At 44.4% G+C, this 24568-nt stretch overlaps 1 protein-coding gene and 1 long non-coding RNA gene across 4 annotated transcripts in view; one reads left to right on the top strand and one right to left on the bottom strand.

The window, feature by feature from the left end:
* The window catches only part of LOC139030214 (uncharacterized), a 30134-nt gene extending 18030 nt beyond the window's left edge, over positions 1 to 12104 (bottom strand). For both annotated transcript variants that reach the window (XR_011482500.1, XR_011482499.1), the window contains exons 1-2: positions 12009 to 12104; positions 10210 to 10431 (exon numbers count right to left, since the gene is read on the bottom strand). This is a non-coding gene — a long non-coding RNA (uncharacterized lncRNA). The remainder of the gene's footprint in view (positions 1 to 10209; positions 10432 to 12008) is intronic.
* Positions 12105 to 13674: 1570 nt separating this feature from the next.
* SOD3 (superoxide dismutase 3) lies at positions 13675 to 19989 on the top strand. Of its 2 annotated transcripts, XM_070452080.1 has the most exons (4): positions 13675 to 13910; positions 14090 to 14190; positions 16770 to 16906; positions 18331 to 19989. In XM_070452080.1, the coding sequence occupies exon 4, from the start codon at positions 18347 to 18349 to the stop codon at positions 19103 to 19105; it is 759 nt and encodes a 252-aa protein (XP_070308181.1). In that variant the 5' UTR covers positions 13675 to 13910; positions 14090 to 14190; positions 16770 to 16906; positions 18331 to 18346; the 3' UTR covers positions 19106 to 19989. The 2 variants fall into 2 exon arrangements, with proteins under 2 accessions (XP_070308181.1, XP_020753289.2); XM_020897630.2 differs by lacking the exon at positions 16770 to 16906 and having other exon boundaries at positions 13683 to 13910.
* Positions 19990 to 24568: the final 4579 nt, after the last annotated feature.

Raw genomic sequence — 24568 nt, 5'->3', positions numbered from 1 at the left:
ACTCATGCTTAAGTTAATTGTAAGTAGTTAATGCCACGGGATGAGTTTGGTTCTTCTCATCTAATCTTCTTGCTGTCTTTGTAAAATCCCGAATTAAAGAACTTCTTTAGTTCCTTAAAGAACTGAAGATAACTATCTGAACTAGTGTTGCAGTCATTGCAAGCCGCCTACCTAATAAACATTCTTTTCCTTCTTAATAAGGCAAATTCAATTTTGCTAGGGTAGCAGTATTTTAGGCTAAACACACTTGCTCTGCCAGAGTCCCATGAATCTAGAGATGCCCTGTGATACATTTCTCACCATGAGACACAAATTGAAGGCATCAGGAAAACAGGGTGCTGCCACCACCCCTTCCTTCTGAATGAGATGGGCATCTGGAGGTTTAAAAGCCAACTTGCAGGATGGAGGCAACAAGCATGAGGTCAGAAGTCTACACACTGCTGAGGACGAAAAAGAAAGATGTGAATTTCCTGAGCCCCTAACCACAGTGAACGTTTTGTTCCATGAGACAAACATCCAAGTATTTAAGTAACCTTCTATCATATTTGTAGCCAAAAGCACTCCTGGCAGTTACTTCTGGGTTCATCCAATTGAAAACTGCAGCCTAGGTTCTAGTGCCCAGGTAGGTAAGGGGAAAAGCATTCTTAACTGAGCATTGCCAGAATAAAGGTGAATTCCTTACTGGGGATGGTACATCGTATGAGTATAGGCTATACATAAAGAAAACCCTGACTCATACTAACATATATAATAAATGACAGAGTGGGAAGTCCAGAGATAGAAAAGACCCAGGTGCAGAACCATCACAGCTCAAGGATCTAAATTATTCCATCCCTTTGCTTGACTATCCTTGGGGAACCCCATGTGCTGGCTGAAGTAGATTAATCAGGAAATTTTCTTGGTGATCTGAATCCTCTTGTGTTGAGTTGGATACTTGAACAAAATGTTTGCCTACCAGCAAGGAAAAGCAGGGGTTGATAGTTGTGTCCATGACACAGAGGCCATAGAAGTTCTCTGTAAAATGGGGAAAGCCCCAAAGGGTGAATGAAGGCAATTCCACCAGCCTAGAGCCAGCATTGATCTGAACGTGTTCTGCTGCCACCTGAAAAACAGAGGGCTTGTTTTCTTGTCCATTCAGCTAATATTTATGGCCTCCAACTGAATGGTCTGATTCATTCATCCCATGTGACTGGTCTCATAACAGGAAGTAAAGTATCCCAAGGGACCAAATAGCCCTCTTATAAAATTGGAATATCTGAAAAAACAAACACTTCCTTCCTTCTCTTCCTCTAAACTTAGCCACCTTCACTGGTGGTGCCTAATAAACCCAAACTCTGTTTACATGGAAAGAAAGAGATTCCAAAGTCTATTTAATAACACGACAAAGTCATGGATGCTTATTAGAAATAGTCTTTTTTTTTTCTCAGGAATTTTAAGAAGTGGCACCTCACTGGGAATAGATGTGAAAACTGAGTGAAGGGCCCTGTGATGTGCAGACAGCTTCCCAAGAGTTCATTTCTCCCCAGAACACTAATCTTCTTGTGGGTATTCTACTGCAGTACTCAGTGTGAAATCTGTTGTGGAGAACAATTCCTAGTGCCGGGAGCCATTTGCAAGATACACAGAATATTGATAGAACAGAGAGGCAGCCATGCTTTCCTTTGGGGATCTTGTCTTTCTCTCTCTTCCTTTGTGGGTTGGTCGTGCTGACCTGGCTCCTGGCTCTTGGTGGCCCTATCACAGTAGTGTATTCCATTCTTATCCACACTGCAGCTGGTTCATATGTGGGACCCAAACAAGCCCCCTTGACTTAACCTGGGACTCCTGTTGGAATTATTAGGGGTTGCAGGGTTACTGGAATATAAGACACTGGATTTTTCAGTTCTGTGAACCCATAAACTCCTGTTTGCTGAAGTTGGCTTGAAGGAGACATAGCTAATATAGAGACAGGTACCAGTATCTTGACTCCTAAAAAGGAGGATCAGTTACCTGTGGTGAGATAAAGACATTTATTTTATATTTACAAGTCTTCCCATCCCCATTCTGACAACTCTGTGCATTCCCTAGCTCAATTTATAAAAATGAGCAATTCTTAAAAAAAAAAAAAAAACCAAACCAAAAAAACCCATCAATAAATAATAGAATGACAGAGTGTGGTGGTTACTATGTGCCAAGCACTTTGCTGGCTACTTTTACACACATATCTCATTTCATCCTTACACAATTACTGTCCTGTTTTCACTCGTGAGGACCCTGAGCTTGGAGTGGATAAAGGCTGTAAAGTGGTGCCCAGTTTAGCTAACCCAAGCCAGGCGCAGCACTCACTGCTCCTGAGGTCTCCATCAGAGACTTGGCAGAAGGCTTCAAAACTGATTAGCTCCTCAATAAGACAACCATTTAGCAATGGACAGAAAAGCCTCCTCTTTCTTATCTAGAACAGTTACTCATTACAGGCTTGATCTCAGACTGTGAGACCGAACTTTAAGGACCAACAACATAAAATCCAAAATTCCATTTAGATGACTTTGTCTGGAAAGAATCTGAACGAGGTTATTTTCACACCAGTGAGGTTCAGCCCAACAGCTGCCAACCTGATTATTCTGCTGATGTTTACACATGTCTTTGCTTTTCAAATTTACTGAAGTACAATTTACAAGCAATAAAATGTATGATCTTTGACAAACCCTCATTTAAGCATCTCATGTTCCATACAGAACATCTCCATTACCCCACTTTCATCACCCCAGAAAGATTTCTCATGTCTCTTTGCAGCTAATTCAGATACAAATCCATATGCAGTGCCCCTTACCTCCCATCCTAGGAAGCCCTTGTTGTAATTCCTATGACAATAGATTAGTGAACCTGTTCTAGAACTTCATTTGAATAGAATCACACAATGTGTACTATTTTGTGTCTGGCTTCTTTCACTCAGGGTTACATTGTTGACATCACTCTACGTTGCTGTATGTACTAGCAGTTTATTCCTTCTTATTTCTGAATAGTGTCCAATTATGGAAATATAACACAGATGATCTATTGACCTGCTGATGGACATTTGTGATGTTCCCAGTGGAACAATTATGTATAAAGCTCTTATGCATATTCTTGCATAAGTCTTTGTGTGGATATACATTCTCATTTGTCTTGAGTAAATATCTAGGAATGAAATGGTTGGATCACATGTTATTTGCTGTTGTTCAGTCGCTAAGTTGTTTCCGACTCTGTGACCCCATAGACTGCAGCACGCCAGCCTTCCCTGTCCTTCACTATCTCCTGGAGTTTGCTCAAACTCATGTCCATTGACTTGGTGATGCCATCTAACCATGTCATCCTCTGCCACTCCATGTTAAGTGTATATTTAACCTTGGATAAACTTTTGAAAACTTCTCCAAAGTGATTCACCATTTTACACTCTCACCAATAATGTAGGAGTTCTAGCTATTCCACATTCTCACCAACATTTACATCATCAATCTTTTTCTTTTTAGCAAGCACATTGATGTACAGTGATATTCAATTGTGGTTTTGTTTTGCATTTTCCTGATGACCAATGAAGAGGTTTATTGGTCATTTGTACTGAAGCATTGATTAAATTATTTGATTCCATTTTTAAAATTGGATTATCTTTCTTATTATTTCATTGTAGACATTGTCTATACATTCTGGATACAAGTCATTTGACAGACAGGTGTATTAGTAATATATCCTGGTCTGTGGTTTCCCTTTTCAGTTTTATAAAGGTGACTTTTGAAGAACAAAAAAATTTTTAATTGAGATGAAATGAAATTTGTCTATTTTCTTTTATAATTTATGCTTTTTTGTTCTACTAAGCAAACTCTACCTACTTGAAGGTCATAAAGATTTATCTCCTACACTTGATTGATAGAGTTTTCTAATGGGTCTTGAAGTCAGGTAGTATCAGTCCTCTAACTTTTTTCCTGCCAAATTATTTTAGCTATTCTAGGTCCTTTGCTTTTTTACATACATTGTAGAATCATCTCTTCAATTTCTACAAAAGTCTGCTGGGCTTATGACTAGAACTGCGTTGAATCAGAGATAACTGACATCTTAACAATACTTATTTTATAATCCATGAATTTGAAATAACTGTATTTAGATCTACTTTAATATCTCTCAGAAACATTTTGCATTTTTGTACATTTTGTACATTTTAAGGGTTCAAGTATTAAAATCTTTTTCTAAATTTACTACTGAATATTTTATTCTCTTTGATGTTCTTATAAATAGTATTTATTTCATTCTCAGTTGTTTTTTGCCAGTATACAAAAATCCAATTGATTTTTATTTACTGACTTTGTATTATGTGACCTTGCTAAATGCTTTTAATTAATTTTTATTGGAGTATAATTGCTTTCAACATTGTGTTAGTTTCTGCTATGCAGCAAAGCTAATCAGCTCTACACATATCCCCTCTTTTGTGGATTTCCTTCCCATTTGGTCACCACAGAGCGTTGAGTACAGTTCTCTGTTGCCTGTGTGTTAATATGCAGTATTTGTTTTTCTCTTTCTGACTTACTTCACTCTGTATGACAGTCTCTAGGTCCATTCATGCTGGATTTTGTCAAGAGCTTTCATGCATCTATCAAGATAATCATGTGGTTTTCATTCTTTAATTATTTGTTAATATTGTGTATCACATTGGTTGATTTGTCTATATTGAAGAATCCTTGCATTCCTGGGATAAATCCCACTTGATCAAGACGTATGATCCTTTTAACCTTGTTAAATTCTTTTACTATTTATAGTAGTTTTTAAAATAGTCCTTGGAATTTTCTCTGTAGACAACCACAATGTTTGTATAATGTTTACTTTCTTCCTTCTCAATATCCATCCTTTTTTTTCTTCTCTTACTGCACTGGCAAGGACTTCCAGTATAGTAGGTAGGAAGAACACTTCCAATCTTAGGTGGAAAGCAGTCAAAATTTCTCCATTATCCATGCTGTTATCTGTAGACTTTTCATAACTGTCTTTGATGAAATCAAGGTGGTTCCCCTCTATTTCCCTCTAATCAAGGAGTTCTTATCATGAATGGGGTTGGCTTTTGTCAAATACTTTTTCTTCCCTTATTGACATAATCATGTGATTTTTCTCCTTTATTCTGCTAATGTGGTGGATTGCACAGGCAAATTTTCAAGTGTTAAACCAATCTTGTATTTCTGAGATAAATTCTGCTTGGTCATGATATACTTTCTGTACTATATATTTTCTGGATTTGTTTTGCTAATATTTTGTTGAGGAATTTTTTTCTGTGCTAATGAAGGACATTAGTCTGTCAGGATTTTGGTTTCAGGTTTATGCTTGTGTTGTAAAATAAATTGAGAAGATTTTTCTCCTCTATTTTCTGAAAGAGTTTATATAAGTGTGCTATTACTTCTTTATTAAATATTTGATAACTGTTTGGTAGAATTCACTGATGAACCCATGTGGGCCTATGCTTTTCTCTGAGGAAAAGATTTTTGAGCTGCAAAAAAAAAAAAAAATTTTTTTTTAATGTACAGGGCCATTTAAACTATTTTTCTTGTATCAGTTTTGGAAAGTTGAGTTTTTCAAGAATTTTTCAATTTATCTCAATAATTGAATTTATAAGCAAATTTACTCAGAATATTTAATTATCTTTTTGATAGCTATAGGATATGATGTGATATGCCCTCTTCTATTTCTTATACTGGTAATTTGGATTACTCTCTCTTTTTTAATTAGTTTTACTAGAACTTTATCAATTTTATTAATCTTGCCAAAGTAACTTCTTTTGGCTTTTTAAACTTTCTGTAAAGTTTATCTGTTCTCAATTTTATTGATTTATGTTTTTTATTATTTCTTTCCTTCTGCTTACAGTGTTGTGATTTTCCTAGCTTCTTAACACTTAAAACCTCTCTATTTTTCTAACATAGGCATTTAAAGTTATATATTTTCCTCTAATAACTGCTTTGGCTACATTCCACAAATTTGATATGTTGTTTTCATTATGATTCACTTAGAAATATGTTCTAATTTCCCTTATGGTTTCTTCTTTGACTCATGGATTATTTAGTGTGCCTTATTTAATTTTCATATATTTGGGAATTTTCTAGATATCTCATTGTTATTGATATCTATTTTTCTTTCATTGCAATCAGATAACATATTAACATAATCTATAAAGCTTTAACTTTTTAAATATAATGAAACCAGGATAGACTAGGATATAGTCTACCTTGGTGAATATTTCATGTAAACTTGAAAAGAACATTTATTCTGCAATTGTTGGGAAAATAATTTTAGTCATGTTGGTCGATAGTGTTATTCAGATAATCTATATGCCAAGTGCTTTTTGTCTATTTCTTCTACCAACTAAAAAGAGAATATTTTTAAAAATGTCCAATTATGATTATGTACTAATTTATTTATCTCGTTAGCCAAGGTTTTGTCAGTGTATTCTAACGTTTGTTATTGGGCTAAACATTTAAGGATCCTGATAAATGTGCTTTCATCATCATGAAATGCCCAACTGCAATCATCTACACCAATCATCTTTATCTGGACATCTACTTTGTCTGATATTAATATAATCATGCTTGTCTTAGGCTGTTTGCATGGTAAATCTTTTTTCATCCTTTTACTGTCTATTTATCTGTGTATTTGATATGTATCCTTTACAGGCAGCAAATAATACTATTGAACCATCATTTGAAAAATGAGAACTATCATGTAGAAATGTGAATCTCTGGTCTCTCTTGAAAATAGAAGGTCTGGCAATAATAGACAGCATTCCCATTTGGCAACATCTGGCTGTGCAGCTGCTGCCCCAAATATATTCGGGATTTCTCTCTGATCTCCACTCTTCTCTATTGTTTCCCAGGCACTGGGGCTGAGTTGCCATTTTTCAATGGGCTGTTGCTGTTTTTCTCACAGAAAAGAAATTTTTCTTCAGGTAAATATCTCCACTAGAAAGGTTATCTGTTTAATGACAAAAAGAAGACAACACAGAGCTGGCCCACTTTAGTCATGATGGAACCTGTCTGGCTCCCATCGGTGTCTGAGTTTTCAGTTCCTGTTGTAATAAACACTCAAGTTCTGTCTGAGTTGATAGAACTTTGAACGTTAGAATGCAAAAAAGAGAGGATGGTTTCATCCTAGGCATAGGCATTTACTTCTACAAATGCCTGTTCGCTCCTTGTAATATATTTTAAAAGCAATTTCAAGTCTACGTTAGTGTGTATGTAATAAATATATGTTCCCAAATGAGAAGATAACTTCATTCTGACCAATAATGCCCAACCAGGAAAATGCTCTGATGATCAAAACACATTTCCATAAGTCAAATAAAGTAGTTGAACCAACAGTTAGATCCTAACTCTTCTGCCTTGGATTTTAAGGGAGATTAACCCAGTGGCTCCAAAATCACTGCAGATGGTGACTGCAGCCATGAAATTAAAAGGCGCTTACTCCTTGGAAGGAAAGTTATGACCAAGCTAGATAGCACATTAAGAAGCAGAGACATTACTTTGTCAACAAAGGTCCGTCTAGTCAAGGCTATGGTTTTTCCAGTAGTCATGTATGGATGTGAGAGTTGGACTGTGAAGAAAGCTTAGCCCTGCAGAATTGATGCTTTTGAACTGTGTTGTTGGAGAAGACTCTTGAGAGTACCTTGGACTGCAAGGAGATCCAACCAGTCCATCCTGAAGATCAGTCCTGTGTGTTCATTGGAAGGACTGATGCTGAAGCTAAAACTCCAATACTTTGGCCACCTGATGTAAAGAGTTGACGCATTGGAAAAGACCCTGATGCTGGAAAGGATTGGGGGCAGGAGGAGAAGGGGACGACAGAGGATGAGATGGCTGGATGGCATCACCAACTCAATGGGCATGAGTTTGAGTAAACTCCGGGGATTTGTGATGGACAGGGAGGCCTGGCATGCTGCGATTCATGGGGTCGCAGAGTCGGACATGACTGAGCGAATGAACTGACTGAACTGAATCCGGTGGCTCAGTGGCAAAAAAATCTAAAGAATCTACCTGTAATGCAGGAGACAACAGGAGACGTGGGTCAGATCCCTGAGTCAGGAAGATCCTCTGAGAGGGAAATGACATCTCACTCTAGTATTCTTGCCTTGAGAATCCCATGGACAGGGAGCCTGGTGGGCTACAATCCATAGGGTAGCAAAGAGTTGGACATTATTTAGCATGCAGCAGCCAATAAGAGATACCCCCTAGTTTCTGATGTAAAAACTTTGTGGAGAAAGACCAATGTGAAAAGCTTCTTATGCTAAGATGGACAAAAGCTGGAGAAAGTCCTGGTCCCCATCTGGGTCTGCTAGTAGCTCCTATTGTGTCCCTGCTATAAGGAGGATATCCCAAGACCTCAATCCTACTCCCATTCTCTCCAGGAATGGCAAGATGGATCCTAAACAGCTGCGTCTGGGCCCAGAAGAACTGCAAGGAGGTTGACTGCTTTGTAAAATTGCTCCAAAATTCTGTGAAATGAAATTCAAAATATACTACTAGGGCCATAACACAGGACTATCTAATCTTTCAGATACTGCTGCCCTTCTGGATTCACCTCTGGGTAGTCTTGGTAGGTGATGGTGGTTTGGAGGCTGTGATGAGAGTCACTACTCACTCCATTTGAGACCATCACTAAAGAAGGGCTAGAACCCTACTGGCTTCATTTTCTAAGCGAGACAACATGGCCACTTCTCTATTTTCCTCCCTGGGCTTCAAATCTGCGGCTTTCTGAATTCCGTCAACATTTAGACTGCCTAAATCCTTTTCTAAAATAGAGGCTGAGTCAGAGAACCTCTTCTGTACAGTTTCTTCCAGTTTTGATTTTCTATAATCCTAGGAGCAGAGAATGTTATGTCACTTCCATCCCTAGATGCCAATCTCTACATATTGTAGTGTTTGTGCATTTTGCACAAGCTCCCTGGGTGTTTCCTGTCCATCTTTTTCTTGTTGTAGTTAGTTTGGTCATTCTGAAGGTGTGGACAAAAGGAATTGGGCCAAGGTGGCCATCTGAATGGGGAGAGGTTTTCTTCTTCCTGGTGAGGTTGCAGGGTGTATGTGCATTGCAGGGGGCGGTGAGAAGGGGAAAGGGAAAGAGATAGTCTATGAAGCATCAGAACCAGTGAGGGAGACGGTCACCAATCTGAAGGCTCAGTGATCTGGGCTCAAATCCTTCCTCTGCACCTATTAGGTGTGACACTGAACAAGTCAATTAACCACTGTGGGTCTTGGTTTTGTTATTTGTAAATTATGAAAATAACACTGGGGAGAATCTGTGCTCCTTCCTATATAGGTCTGTTCAAATAGATTATGAGCCGCCTGAACTAAAGTTATGATTTATACATTTTCACAGTCATGATGCCCAGAGCAGAGTCTGGCACATAATTTTATCAGTCAGGCATGAATTTGGCTGTAAGTATTAATAACAGAAACCCACTGTCAGTGGAAAACATGGAGGTAATTTCCTCCTATTATAAGAAAACTGCAACTGTGCTGGTGTTAGTTAAGGTGCTCAGGGAGACACTTTTCCCTCTTTAGCTTTTAATTTAATTTAGTTTCTAATGAAGCTTTTGAGGACCTAGGTTCTTTCCATTTTTTTCTCCTTCATCCTGTGCATGTTGGATTTTGTTCTCATTCTCACCAACTTATAGCCCCAAAGGAGCTGCCACATTGCTAGGCATCAAACCCATGTTTAAGACAATAGGAAGGATAAAGAGGCAGCACCAATCATTTCTGTCTTTTTTAAGAATGAAAGGGAGAACTTTTACCAAAGCCACATCAGATTATGTCCAATTGGCTATAACTGGGTCTCATGACCACCACCAGCTGCAAGGGAGTCTGGGAAAGTAAGTGTCTGGCTTTTCCAGCTTCTATGGTGGGAGGCAGCAAGCAGAGGGATCAATATGGCCATTGGATCAACAAACATTTTAAAATAAATACAACTAGAAAATAAGCTGAAAAATACTTCTCTTTTCTCAAGCGGAGTGTACTGTGCAATTATTTTGAGGAAATGAATGCTTCATTGGATATGCTTTTAAATATTCATACTGCTATTTTGTTTTTATGTGGCAAAACAGGAATGACCTATGTTCTCTCACAGGTATGGGCAGGAAGTGGAACTAGAGGCAAGGTCAGACCCCGTGAAGGACTTAGCTTGGAGGGATTTTACTTTGATGTTTTCCTGAGAGAATACTTTGCACATACTCACCTTGTGATCAGAGACATATTGCTTTCGTGTGCTACAGTTGGTCTCCGCACATGGCCAGCCAAGTGTAACTTGTTGAGAAGTTCCTGGTTCTGACTGGTTTCCATTACCTTTTGATTCATGAACATTTCAATGGAAGGGTGACACATTCACAGAGAAAAGGAAATTTCCCAGAACACAGCACGGACACAGAATGCAGGGTCTCTTCTTCACTGAGGAGTAGTGCTATTACAAAGAAAAGGTGCGTGTAAATCACCTAACTCGTGCCTGGCACAGAAGAGGCACTGAATACATGTGAGATAGTATTGTTATGACTGTTAATAAGAATGATGTTTTTTTAATCTCCCTGCTCACTTTGCCAACAAGCCTCTCCTTTTCCCCATATTACCCTGTGGGGTTTGGACAAAATGACAGGATGCAAGGTTGAACTACACAGGTCCCTGGTTCCACTCTTACTTCCCAGGGGCTTCGGGGAGAACCTCAGGCGGGCAAGACACTCTTGAAGCTGTCTCAGGTGTATCTGAAGTACTCTGGTTGGGTTGACTGTTACCACACAGACTCTGACCCTTCAAGGAGGCAACCTGAAATCCTAACTGTTGCGTTCAGAAACTTTCTCCTCACAGTAACCACAGTATTTCCTGGTAGAATTTAATCCTGTCAGTTTTCTGAACACAATGAGAAGGAAGTTATGTACAACTGATATTCCTGCATAAAAGAAGTACAAAGTTCTCTAGCAGAGATCTCTTCTCTTCAGATAGGAGTACATTTGAATGCATCTCCTAGTAGTGGCTGATTTACAATGCTTGTTTGATTTTCCATTGTATTATACATTAACACAAGGAGAAAGGACAGAGGTCAAGGGTTAGGTGTCTTGTTTGCAAGGCAGTCCCTGACATTACAGAGATAACTGTGAGGTACACAGTCATTTGTTGTTTCGAACTTCTCTTTCATCGCCCCTTCAGACTTCTGGAGGTAATAAAACATAATGATTAAGGGACCAGGATCAGCAATCAGAGACTCTTGGGTTTAAATTTTGCCTTTGCCATGTTATAACACTGAAACTTTCGGCCTGTTCTTTTCTTTAAAAAAATTGAACTATAATTGACCTATTATTCAGAAAGAATAATTATTCTTTCTGAACCTCATTTCCTTATCTACAAGTGGGCAAATTAACACCTATCCCACAAAATTATTGCAAGCATTAAATAAAACAGTATGTGAGAAAATGTTTTGTAAAGTATTTGGTCTTAAGTGCAGAAAATGCAGCCCAAACAACTTAAGCAAAAAGAGAAGGTATTTTTTAATAGACTGGTAAAACATACTAGTCTATTAAAAACAATAAATTAAAAAAAATTTTAAATGAAGTAATGCTTTCTCATAAATAATTTTAGGAAAAAAACTCCAAATGCTGATTAGGGTGCTTCTTTCTCTCCTTCCTCATTCTCAGTTCTGCATCCCAAAGACAAATGCTGTTAAGAGTTTCTGGTTTTAATACATGTTGTAGGAATAGACAAATAGAGTGTATTGTTTATTAGACTATTTTTAAATATATGTATTATAAAATGTGTATATTACTAAAAAGATACAAAAACTACCAAAAAATCATTTGTCCACTAAAAAACAACAACAAAAAAGAATGTATTTGACTCACATAATGAAAAGAGTTTCAGGTACAGCTAGATCCAGGGGCTGAAACACTATAACTGGGTCCAAATATCACTCTACTTTTATTCTACTTTCCTCCCTCCACTGGCCCCATCCTCAGATGGGTTTTCCCTGAGAGAAGCAAGAGGGTACAATACCTCTAGCCTTTCTCTTCTAGTTTCAAGTCCACTGGGAAAGAGAAGATACATTCTTCACAACAGTCCCAGCAAAAATGTCACTGCATCTTACTGGCTCTGAATGTATTATTCTGGAACTAATGCAATATTATGACTGGTCAGGAACCCACCTCTGGAGCAAAGGGTGAATCAATACTACTTTCATGGACTGAAAATGCAGTGGTTTCCAAGAAGGAAATTGGGGTACTATTGCCAAAGGTGTGGTGCATGGATATTGGGGAGGTCGGGTAGGAGGAAAAGCAAATTTCTTCTAGAATGCCATAAAAAGGAAAGTGAAAATGGACTTTACTACCAATCCGAGAATATCATAGCAGAGGAAATCTTTCTTGGCCCTTAAATAAAACTAAAGGAAGAAAGTGCTACTTGATACAGTAGTTATGAACTGATACAATTCTTACTTCAATAACTGAATGAAAATACAGATTTCTTTTTTTTTTCCAGTTGGATGGACGATTCACAATGGGAAACCAGAATGTTTCAGGGTGAGGTAGAGTAGAGGGCAGCACCTGGAACTCAGAGAAGACATTAGTCAAAGGCACCGACCCCCATAACAGAATGCAGAGTGGGAGGGACCGAGCCCATGACGCCCGAGGTTTCCCTGAGCCAGGCGGGCTGATGCCAGGGTCCAGGCTGCAGGCTCCGAGTGCCCAGAAGTCCCTGTCTTATCTTGTGCAATGGCTGTTCCGGGACAAGATCTTTAGTTTGAGCTCTGCCTGCCAAGCAGGGGTTTCCAAACCTGGCTCTGCTCCAGAATCCTTGTTTCAGTGCCTACGTCATGTCCGACTCTTTTGCAACCCCGTGGGCTGTACAGGGCCAGGTTCCTCTGTCCACGGGATTTCCAGGCAAAAACACTGGAGTGGGCTGCCATCTCCTCCTCCAGGGGACCTTCCCGACCCAGGGATCAAACCCGTGTCTAATGCTTGGCAGGTGAATTCTTTACCACGGAGCCCCCTGAGAAGCCCATACTCTAGAATAGCTAGTTGTTAAAAAGATGATTCCAGGAAGCCCTGCTGGCAAAGGATTAACTTAGCCTGGGCTGGGGCCCAGAAGTCTAGATTGGGATCAAGCTTTCCTGTGGTCAGGACAAGGGTCTGGGTCTCTAGGGGCCCTGGCTTTGCTTCCGCAGTTGCAGTCCCCACTCTGTACTGGATGGATCTGTTGACACTGCTGTTCCCTTCCTGGAGTATGAACCCCAAAAGGCAGGGGCTCACGCAGCTTCGGGTACCAGTACACAACAGAGTGAGCACCCACTAAGCATTTATTGAAAGCAGGCTGGAGGGCAGGCAGGCAAGCAGGCAAGCTGCCTTTTCCAATGTGGGCTTTTCTCGGGGGGGAGGGAGGTTCTGTTTCTGGAAAGAACTGCTGTGATTGAGGAAAGATCATGGTGAAAAAAGGAGAAAAAGGGCACTGGGGAAGGGAAAGACTTGTGGTTCCTCCACACTACTCATTCTTCTAGAAAAACTCCTCCGTAACTTTAATAAGGAAGCGAGAACAGGATGAGAGTGACTACAGGCGGGGTCCTGGGTTAGCCTCACCTCCCCATCTTACAGATGATGAAACGGAGGTGCAGGCGCATCCTTAGGAAGTGACAAAGCTGGGACCCTGCATCCTGAGTGGGTAACTGCTGCCTCCCCTGCGTCTCACCTCTCACAGGTGTGGAAGCACAGCCCTGGAGAAAACATCATGTACTTTTGCAGGGTGTCCATTTCCATCTCAGACATCCAGCAAAAGTAAATCAAGAGCTGAGGAAATCAGGGGAGAGCAAAGGACGTCTCAAGAAAGAGACCATTGTACACCTCTCCAAACAGGCTGTTTTCTGTCTACTTTCTATTCCCCTGCTGTGCCCTGAAGGTCACTTGCTACGTAAGTCTGCACAACTCACTCAGTGAAGTCACGAAAAGGAATACTTGGCCGGGGAACGCGGGGCTGGGGAGGGACCGCGGGGAGGGGACAGGGCTGGGGGAGGCGAGGCAATTCCCCGACGAGGACGGCCTGGCCGGCTTCCCTGCCTAGACCAGCCCAGTGACCTTCTTTCCTCTCAGTGACCACTCCCCCCGGAGGCTGCCCTGCTCGCTCACAAACACCCGGGAGTTGCCCGCATTCCTGTGACCAGCTGGAGAGGTGCTGCTCCTCGGGGTCCCAGGTGAGAAACTCTCTTTGAAGAGCTGGAAAGGTGGGCGTGAAGTCGAGGTTCATGTCGCTCTTCTCAGAGTGTGCTTACTGAGTCTGAAACGGGCAGGGCACCCGGCCTCTTCTAGGAAAAGGATTTGAACATTTTCATGGGAGGAAACACACTTCTTCTTGATAGAGCCCAGCTGCTCTGGAGGGGAGGAGGAGGGCGGTGGGGAGCGGGCTGAGGAAGGCAATGGGTGGGGACAGGAAGCGATTGTTTGGGGATCTGTTAATGCTCATTCAAGAGGACCGCAGCATCCTCTGGGTTAGAGAAAAGAGAGACGTGGACTGAGGAAGGTAGATGTTTCTGGATGTTGCCTGGTGTGGGTGGTGAGGAAAAGCCACCTGCTTAGGGGAGGCAGAAAGGGAGCCTGGCAGGCTCAGACTCACAGCCAGGACCCCTTCTCATAGGGCACCCAGGCCTTAGAAGACCCTGGAGTCTTCGAGGGGGTGGGAGGTAACCAGTTTTCCCAAACCCAAACCCAGGAAGGAGGCAACAGCTCGGTAGCTTGCTTTGCTCCCTGATAACTTTGTTCTCTCCGGACCAAGCAAGCCTTTCTGAAACCACTTGGTCATCTACAGCTCAAACTGAGAGACTGAGGAGGGTGAGCCTTCTGCGAGCTGACCTGGAAGTGAAAAGCTTAAGACCCAAGGAGTTTTACCTGGGGTTCAAGAAGAATTCTCTTTTATTTAAGAGGGCTTCCCTGGTGACTCAGAAAGTAAAGAATTCACCTGCAATGCAGGAGACTCAGGTTCAATCCCTGGGTTGGGAAGATCCCCTGGAGAAGGGAAAGGCTACCCACTCCAGTATTCTTGCCAGGAGAATTCCATAGACAGAGGAGTCTGGCAGCCTACAGCCCATGGGCTCTCAAAGAGTCAGACATGACTAAGCGACTCACATACACACACACACACACACACACACTCTAAGACAAAAACATCTCCTTCAAGTGTTAATTATGACCCAAAGCTTTTTTGGAAAAGAAAGCTTTGTGGACACGTCCAAAGCAACTTGTTTTTCTGTATGCTTTCAATGAATAACCTAGCTGGCAGAGCCCTCTTGAGGTGTAGGACCAGCTCAAAAGGACAGGGGTGGTCGGTAGTGATGGAGAGCTTGAGACCAAGATGTGGCCTCAGGGATAGTCCTCTATTCCCGCCCCAGCTCACAGGGGCTTTACCATAGTAACCAGGCCATGTCAGAAGTGCTGCCCTTGATGTCACTTTCTGGACCTCTCTACCTACCTGTCACTCCTTCTTGGAGCCTTTCCTGGCCACCTCCTCCTCCCACAGCTTCAATAGCATCCTGAGATCCTTAGCAGCAGTTTTTCTCTGATAGCTAAGAGCTGCCACTTGCTGGGAATTTTCTATGAACCAGGCTCTAGGTTAATTGCCTCTGATGAGATCCATACAGTGTGGTGTCTAAACCTTGGGCTTGGAGCAGACCACACCCCTTCACATCCTGCCTCAGCTATTACTGAATCTGTAACTCTGGGAGACAGTGGAGGACTGAGGAGCCTGGTGCGCTACAGTTTATGGGGTCACAAAGAGTTGGACATGACTTAGTTGTCTGTACAACACTCACCTTTTTGTGCCTTAGTTTGTCTGCGCTCTAGAATGGGGGTAACAATGCACCCACCCCAGAGGGTTCTTGGGAAGCTACATGAATTAACATTTGCAAAGTATTTTTATTAGTGCCTGTATGTGTTTTCAGTAAATGTTAGCGATTCTAATTGTGTCTTTCAAGCATCACAGCAAGTCTCTAAGGTAAGTATCATTATCTCTATTTGCATATAAGAAAACCGAAGGCTCTGAGAGGAGGGTGAGCCCAGCTAGACTCTGCAGTCCAGCACTTTACTTTCTCTGGTACTCTGTAACAAAAATAACAAGTATGCTAACTCTAAGGGAGTAGGTAAAGTGGCAGAGTCAGGCTTCAGATCCAGTGAGTTCTGGAATCCATGATTTTAATCACCATACTAGATTGTCTTTCTGTAATGATTATGGAAAGAATAAACACTCAACCTAGATTTTAACTTTAAAATGGCATCTGCTTTGGGGTTGGATAAGGCCTTTGACAATGCAGTTGATCCTCAAACCAGCTCTTTAGAGGCAGCATTGATCCCTGTGGGCAGGCTTAAAAATGTGAAAATGGCCTGTCATCTCGTATCTCATTTAACCTTCCTAGTGATCCTTGGTGGTCTTACCGGCCTTGTTTTATAACTAAGGCAGAGTCGGAAATTTCCCCCGCAATACTGCAGTTAGTATCTGTGTCTTGCTTTAAAATTCCTGGTTGGGTACCAGAGCTATAAATAAAATAAAACAAAAAAACAACTCATGCCCACTGAATCAGAATCTCTTAGGGTGCGGCCTGGGCATCTGAATTTTAAGATTCAGACTCTGATGTGTGGCCAGCAAACACTGAGAGCCCCTCCCACCGACACTGCCTCTTCCAAGGGCCAGAACTCCCATTTATAACCGTCTGCCCAACATCCCACCTGGGGTCTTACCCTTAGCAAGCTTGCGCAAAACGTGCCCTCTCTCCCTCCTTCTCAGGGCCTGGTACCACCATCCATCACCCAGTCTCCCCTGCTGGGAACTCAGTCATCCCCAGCTCCTCCTCTCCACTGCCATTGGTACCCAAACTGTGAAACCATCTGAAGCCCTCCTGAAACCGTGCTGCCTCCTCTTTGGTAATAGCCTTCATCATTTTTGGTTAGGATTGCTGCTGCTGCCCCTTAATTCATCACTCTGCCTGTCTCCAGTTCTCCTGTGTCTCCATTTCTGCCTGGGGTCTTCCCATCCCTTCTCCTCTGTCCTCTCCATTCCCGAAGTCTAGCCCACATTCTTTCTCCTGCCAGACTAAAAACTATCTCAACACTCACTTTTCTGCTTAAAAACTTCCACCAGCACTAGCCTCCTGGCTAATAACCATGCACTTTAGCACAGCAAACCCAGCCCCTCCCTCCTTGGCCCAAAGCTCCCTCTTCGGCCTGGGCTCCTCCCTGGAAGCACAGGCTGCATCCCAGCCACACTAAATTTCCCCCGTGCCCCATACAAACTGTGTCTCTTCACAGCCTGTGAACACTCAGGTTGTGCCTCCTGCCTGAAATGGGCTTCTGACCTGGCTTGACTGAAAAGCTCCTACTTGTCCTGTGGGACTTTCAGAAGTCACCTCCTCTGGGAAGCCCTCCTGGAGTCCCCCACGAAGATGTGCACTGCTTATTCTGTCCTCCCCCTGCACAAAGCTCCATCTTCAATCAGAGGATAGCACTGGAATGATCTGCTGACACGTCCGTCTCTCAGGGAACTCCTCCTTCCACATTCACGTATTAAATGTCTTTCACTGCCAGGTGCAGGCCCAGATGCTGGGGATACAGACGAATAAAACCGAGCTTCTGGCTTCAGGTCTACACCACACAGCAGAGAGGAGGGGGCGGGGCATTTCAGAGAGCACACAGCAAGTGCAAGAAGCAGCCTTTTGCTGCCTGTCTAAGGGGATGCCCTAAAAGAGTGGCAGGAGATGAGGGGGCAGAGATGCTGAGAGGGAGGAGATCCGGAAGGGCCACAAGAGCTTCCTCAGGAAGCCTGAGACAACAGCCTGTTGGGCTTAGCAGCTCTTCCGACTCTTTGTGACACCGTGGACTGTAGCCCACCAGGCTCCTCTGTCCATGGGGATTCTCCAGGCAAGAATACTGAGTGGGTTGCCATGCCCTCCTCCAGGGGATCTTCCCGACCCAGGGATGGAACCCAGGTCTCCCGCATCGCAGGCGGATTCCTTACCATCTGAGCCCCCAGGGAAGCCCCCCTCTAGCCACCCCCACCATGCTGTGGAGATGGTAGCTGGGAGGATCAGGATAAGACTTGTGGCTCAGAAAGATCCCTGTGAGTTTCTTGAGATTATTCCTCATCCATCTTTACAACCGCAGCACCTAGCCCAGTTCCGGGAACACAGCAGGCCCTGGAGAGACAGGGGCCAAAAGAACAAGAGAGGGACGCTGGGCGAGAAAGGTCCTCAGCAGAAAGGGTCTGGAGTCAAGGACACCGGAGTGTCTGATATTCCAGGTTTCCGGTGACTAAGCCTCGTTCCGCCCCCACCCCCTGGGGGTGCCCGCAGGTGCTCGGCTCTGGCCATGTTGGCGCTGCTCTGTGTCTACCTGCTCCTGGTGGCCTGTGACTCGGCTGCTTCAGCCGACCAGTTCCTGCATCAGATGTACTCCTTCATGGAGGAGCAGATCCGCGACATGCACACCAAGGTGTCGGAGATCTGGCAGGAGACGGTGATGCAGCGGCGGGCGGCGGCCATCGACCCGGACGCCGCGCTCCATGCCGTCTGCCAGGTGCAGCCGTCCGCCACGCTGGAGGCGGAGCAGCCCCGGGTCAGCGGCCTCGTGCTCTTCCGGCAGATCCGGCCTGGCACCCTGCTGGAGGCCTTCTTCCACCTTGAGGGCTTCCAGGACGAGCCCAATGGCACAAACCACGCCATCCACGTGCACCAGTTTGGGGACCTGAGCCAGGGCTGCGACTCCACCGGGCCTCACTACAACCCGATGTCCATGCCACACCCGCAGCACCCGGGCGACTTTGGCAACTTCCCCGTGCGCAGTGGCCAGGTCTGGAAGCACCGCTACGACCTGGCTGCCTCGCTCACCGGCCCGCACTCGATCGCGGGTCGCGCCGTGGTGGTCCACGCGGGCGAGGACGACCTGGGCCGCGGCGGCAATCAGGCCAGTCTGGAGAACGGTAACGCGGGCCGCCGACTTGCCTGCTGCGTGGTGGGCCTGTGCGGCCCGGGGCCCTGGGCGCGCAAGGCGCAGGAGCACGCGGAGCGCAGGAAGCGGCGGCTCGAGAGCGAGTGTAAGGCCGGAGCGGCGGCGCGAGAGCGAGGGTAAGGCCCTCTGAGCGCTCCACCCCACCGCGCGCCGCAGACCCCTTCTATGCGCTCTGGGAGCCCCTCCACGCCCCGACTCCGCTCCAAGTGCCCCTAGACCGCTCCACGCCCGGACTTCTCCCCATGCTCCCGAGATCCCCTCTATGTGCCCCCGCGCCCCCTCTCTACGTACCCTAGTATCCCTGTGTGCTGTGGCGTCTCCCCCGGACCTTTCTACACCCTGACACTCCTCCAAGAGCCCAAGACGCTCTCCGTGTGACCCAGGGCCCCTTCTCCGCATCCTGGGCAACCCTGGGACCCCTCAACCTCCTGACGCCTCTCCAAGGCCCACGACCCCATCCTTGAGACCCCAAGCCGCCTACCCCCTCAGCTTGATTTTGCTCCTTCCTCTTCCGGAGACACTCTGTACTCTGTGAGCACCCCTTCTGCCATGGCTAGGATCTAACTGAAAATCCCCTTCACTTCGAGGTCTTCAGCCACGTGTACTGAGACACCCCCTTTCATCCTGAGGGCACCCCGAGCTCTGAGGACCCCCCGGAGATACCGAAGTAAACCCCTGAATCCTGAGGGTCTTCCAGACTCTCTGAGGTCCCTTTCCACCCTGACACCCCCACCTTCACCCTGTGAGCCCTGAGATCCCTCTATGCCCTAAGCACCCACCTCCCCCCACCTCCTACGGGCTCCTTCTAGGCACTCTGAGACCCCTCCAGAATTTGCCCACCACCACTCCCCCACCTCTGCCCCCAAGCTCGTGCAGCCTGCACTGAGGTGCCGCTTCCAGGTGTCTCCAGGTATTCACCCCCCACCCCAATCCCTCAAGAGAGCAGCTCCTTTGGAGGTTGTTTGACAATGCGCGTTGCACATTAAAAACTCAGCAAATCAGTACTTTATGGGGACCTTGGTTACTTTTTTCTTTTTGATGCTTCTCTCCTGGCTCAGCTATTTTTGGGGGAATGGTAAAGATGTTTCCCAAATCCGTATAGGACTTCTCTTTCTTCCCTGCCCAGCTCCTCTGCACGGTTTAATCACCTATTGATCCTCATGCATTTGGGTGGAGCTTGCAAGAGGGAGGAAAGCAAGATCACTTAGGGAAGTGGGAAAACAAACAAAAAAACAGCTTCCTGGGCTACATCCCAGAGCTGTAGAATTCAAAGGGAGAGGAGGAAATTTATTTGAAACAAACTTCCTAGTGATTCTGGGCTTCCCTGGTGGCTCAAAACAGTAAAGAATCTGCCTCCAATGCAGGAGACATGGGTTCAACCCCTGGGTTGGGAAGATCCCCCTGGAGAAGGGAATGGCTACCCGCTCCAGTATTCTTGCCTGGAGAATCCCCATGGACAGAGGAGCCTGGCGGGCTACAGTCCGTAGAGTTGCAGAGACGGACATGACTGAGCGACTGACGCTTTCATGCCCAGTGATCCTGATGCTGGAGCCACTGGCCTGGCATGGGGATGCACCAATGTATCTGCCTCTGTGTGAAGCCTGAGGTCCATTCCCCAGATGGTGGAGACAGGGCCAGAGAGGCCGTGTCACTGTGCCAGTTCCAGGGAAGTTGGTGTTGGTATCTGAAGTTGTCAGCCTTCTCCACAACCAGGACAATGCTCTTCTTGACTTTTTTTTTTTTTTTTTTTTTGGCCATGCCATATGGCATGTGGAATCTTAGTTCCGTGGCCAAGGATCAAACCCTGGCCCCCTGCATTGGAAGTGTGGAATCAATCACTGGACCACTAGGGAAGTCCCTCTTCTTAACTTCTTGATTACAAAAACAGCTGGAAGCAATGGGGTCCAAAGGTAGGTTGGTCTTGATCAAGGCTTGATGGGGGAATGGTTCTGCCTCTCCTCTTGAAAATTATAATCTATACACAGAGTAGTCAGTCCAGTGTATTCACTTTCATTTATTAATGAAAGTATATTAACTTTTTAGCTTCCTGGGATAGACTCACTTCCTAGCTGTGAGTGTTCCACCCTGGTTCTTTATAGGCAGCTTCTGTTTCTCTCAGACTCTTGAGGCAGTGAGTCAAACTGAACTTTAGCCAAAAACTCATCCCCAGTGGTTATTTTTACCTCTTACTAGGACTAACTTGTTATCTAAAAACCGCTCCTTGAACCCAAGTGACAACTGGGAAGAAAGACTATTGCCTGGTGAATTTGCTCCACCAACTGGTTCTCACTGGTTTTGAAACTGAACAGGACTCTGCGAGGCCTTCCCAGGGACAGACCCCTTGTGTTCCCATCCCCACATCCCCCAGTCTGTAGACGAACTCTGGCCTGCTAGGCCTTCCCCGAGTTCTAGAGAGCAAATGGAATCAGAGAAGCGAGAAAATGCAGAAACAAAGGAAAACCATCAAGCAAGACAAAGTAAATGTTCAGTTATCGAATACTTACAAATGTAAAATAGTTATATTTTGTTATATTTAAATAAATGTTTAGTTATAAAACAGTCAAGGACCTTTAGTTCCTCCACAAGGACTATAGAGAATGTGAGCCATATCCTTGAGCCATTTTGCAGATTCTAAACCCCCTACCAGGTGAAAGGTTCACAGCATGATGACCACAACCATGTAGACCCCAGACCAGTTGGAACCAGAAGGTTGATGACTGAGATTCCTGAAACATCACCTTGTCTTCATCACCAGTCAACTGGAAGGATGTCCTTGAGTGGCTCATGCACCTTGTGACCTTCTCCTTCATCTTTAAAAACCCTTCACTGAAAACCATCAGGGAGTTCGAGTCTTTTCAACATGAGCTGCCCATTCTTCTTGCTTGGCCCCACAATGGACACCCTTTCCATCACCAAACCTGGTATCAGTAGGTTGGCTTTACTGAGTATCAGGCAAGCAGACCCCAGCTTGGTTTGGTAACAGTCTGGAGTATTATTTTAAACTGTACAGGTTGGCACTGATAAGGGATTAGTAAACTGAGTATTTAAATATCCTGATCTCAGATGTATTTGCCTATCCCCACAATTAAAAGTTGTGAACACAGGCAGAAATTTCATAGGAATACACAATAGGCAAGAATAAAAGGCCAGCACCCTATCTTTGACACTGCTGCCCAGATTACAGGTTAATTCAGGATTGTCAATGGAAGTTTGCACTTGTTTTTCAGAAGGGGATGGTGCCTCTCATTGTTTATTTTCTGTTTTGGTCCACACGGGCTGCTATCACAAAATACTGCAGCCTGGCTGGCTTATAAACAATGGACATTTATTTTTCACAGTTCTGGAGGCTGGGAGTGCAAATCAGGGCACCAACATGGTGGATGAGAGCCTCTCTGGGACTCATAGCCTGCACCCCTTTGCTGTGTTCTTACGTGGTGGAAGGGGTGAGGGATCTCTTTCCAGTCTTTTTTAAAGCACCAGTCTTATTCAAGAGTGTTGAAGAATTGATGCTTTTGAACTGTGGTGTTGAAGACTCTTGAGAGTCCCTTGGACTCCAAAGAGCTCAAACCAGTCAATCCTAAAGGAAATCAATCCTGAATGTTCACTGGAAGGACTGATGCTGAAACTCCAATACTTTGGCCACCTGATTCGAAGAAATTGACACATTAGAAAAGACCCTGATGCTGAGAAACATTGAAGGCAGGAGGAGAAGGGGATGACAGAGGACGAGATGGTTGGATGGCATCACTGACTCAATGGACATGAGTTTGAGCAAACTCTGGGAGTTGGTGAAGGACAGTGAAGCCTGGCAGCTGCAGTCCATGGGGTTGAAAAGAGTCAGACACGACTGAGCGACTGAACAACAGCGACTCATTCAAGAAGGTTCTCCCTTCATGACTCTGGGACCGCTACCAGAGGTCTCCCCTCTTAACACCATCACATATGGGGGTTAGGATTTCAACATGAATTTTGCAGGAAACACAAACATTCAGACCACAGCACCTTCTGTTTTCAGTTTCTCTCTTCACTACCTTGGACTCCCCTGGACTGAAAAGATACCCTGGCAGATCTGCTTTATTTCTGTTCTGTCCATTCATGGAAATGGGGTTGATGAACTGCTCTATGGGGTTCCAGAGCCAAGAAACAAACAAACAAAAAAAGGAAATGTTAGAGGGGCAAATTACAGTTCACTGTGAGGACAAGGAATGTGTATAGCACAGTGACCACAAGTTCAGCCTCAGGTAGGAAGGCCTATTTGGAACCCCAGCTGGACCACACTTATAAACTTTGTGACCTACTAAGTGAGTCACTTCACCTCTCTGGGCCTGAGGTCTCTCACCTGTAAAATAAGATTATTACATTGGATTGTTGTGGTGATCAAATTGTTATTACTGAGAGGTGTATAGCATAGCGCTAAGGCCTAAGGATCTAGTGAATGATTAATTAATAATCATAGCTAAGGTCAGAAAAATAGTTACCTACTAATGGATTGGATGGGGGCTCCCCTGGTGGCCTTAGTGGTAAAGAACCCACCTGCCAATGCAGGAGACACCGGAGACAAGGGTTCAACTTCTGGGTCAGGAAGATTCCCTGGAGGAGGGCATGGCAACCCACTCCAGTATTCTTGCCTGGAGAACCCATGGACAGAGGAGCCTGGTGGGCTACAGTTCATGGGATCGCAAAGAGTCAGATGCAACGGAAGCGGCTTGGCACGCACGCACAGTGGATTGAATGACCTTGAAATGTAGTGAGGATTCTGTCACTGGAAGGATTCAAGTAAAGGAAAGGCTGCTACCTCTTTGGTTTGGAAGAAGGAGTTCCACATCCAGTAAGAGGCCAGCTGAGATGAATTCTGTGATCACAGCTCTAAATGAAGGAAAGACTGGCGGCCATAAGGGCAGGCATCTGGTTCCCGGCACAGAACCGGATATGCACAACCAAACCCGCCTGCAGGACCCCGCTTGGCCCCTGGAGGCTATTTTTACCCCTCTACCCTCACAGATCTATTTTGTTAATCTCCTTATAGTTGCTGTTTTGACTTCCCAGCCAGCTTGCTAATCAGTTTGCCTATTTGACTCACAGGGTTTGCGTTTGTCACTGAGACTTAAACACACACTTGTTTTGATTTCTTTTTGTAAAATTAGAAGCGTTTGATGTAATGACTCTACCTAGACACAGCTGGTAAAGTGAGAATAATGCTCAAGTTTGCACAGTGTAAACACAATGTCGACAATAATTAGAAATGCTATCTTTAGATGTTTAGGATAAGCTTTTTCTCAGAATTGCAGTGCATTTTTTTTTCCAAGTGGGGCTTTTCAGTGCATGTATATACAGAAATACTAAAAACGTAAGAAAATAGAGCAAATCAGTGAGAGCTTTGGTCAACTTGAAAGATGGCAGGAAATAAACCAACTGATTTTAGATCTGGCGTTTTTGGCTGATTGCATAAAATCTTTACACTCTCCATATTTTTCACAACTTCATATGATCTAATAATTTTAGGTGACAGATTGCAAGTGATAAGCTGCTATAGTTTGCTAGAAACCATGCTCAGCCCAGGCTTGGCCTTCAGCGAGGGTGGGT

The sequence above is a fragment of the Odocoileus virginianus genome, chromosome 21, assembly GCF_023699985.2.
Source record: "Odocoileus virginianus isolate 20LAN1187 ecotype Illinois chromosome 21, Ovbor_1.2, whole genome shotgun sequence".
Classification (NCBI taxonomy): domain Eukaryota; kingdom Metazoa; phylum Chordata; class Mammalia; order Artiodactyla; family Cervidae; genus Odocoileus; species Odocoileus virginianus.
The sequence above is the reverse complement of the archived record's forward strand: the minus strand, read 5'-3'. Positions and strand labels throughout refer to the sequence as shown.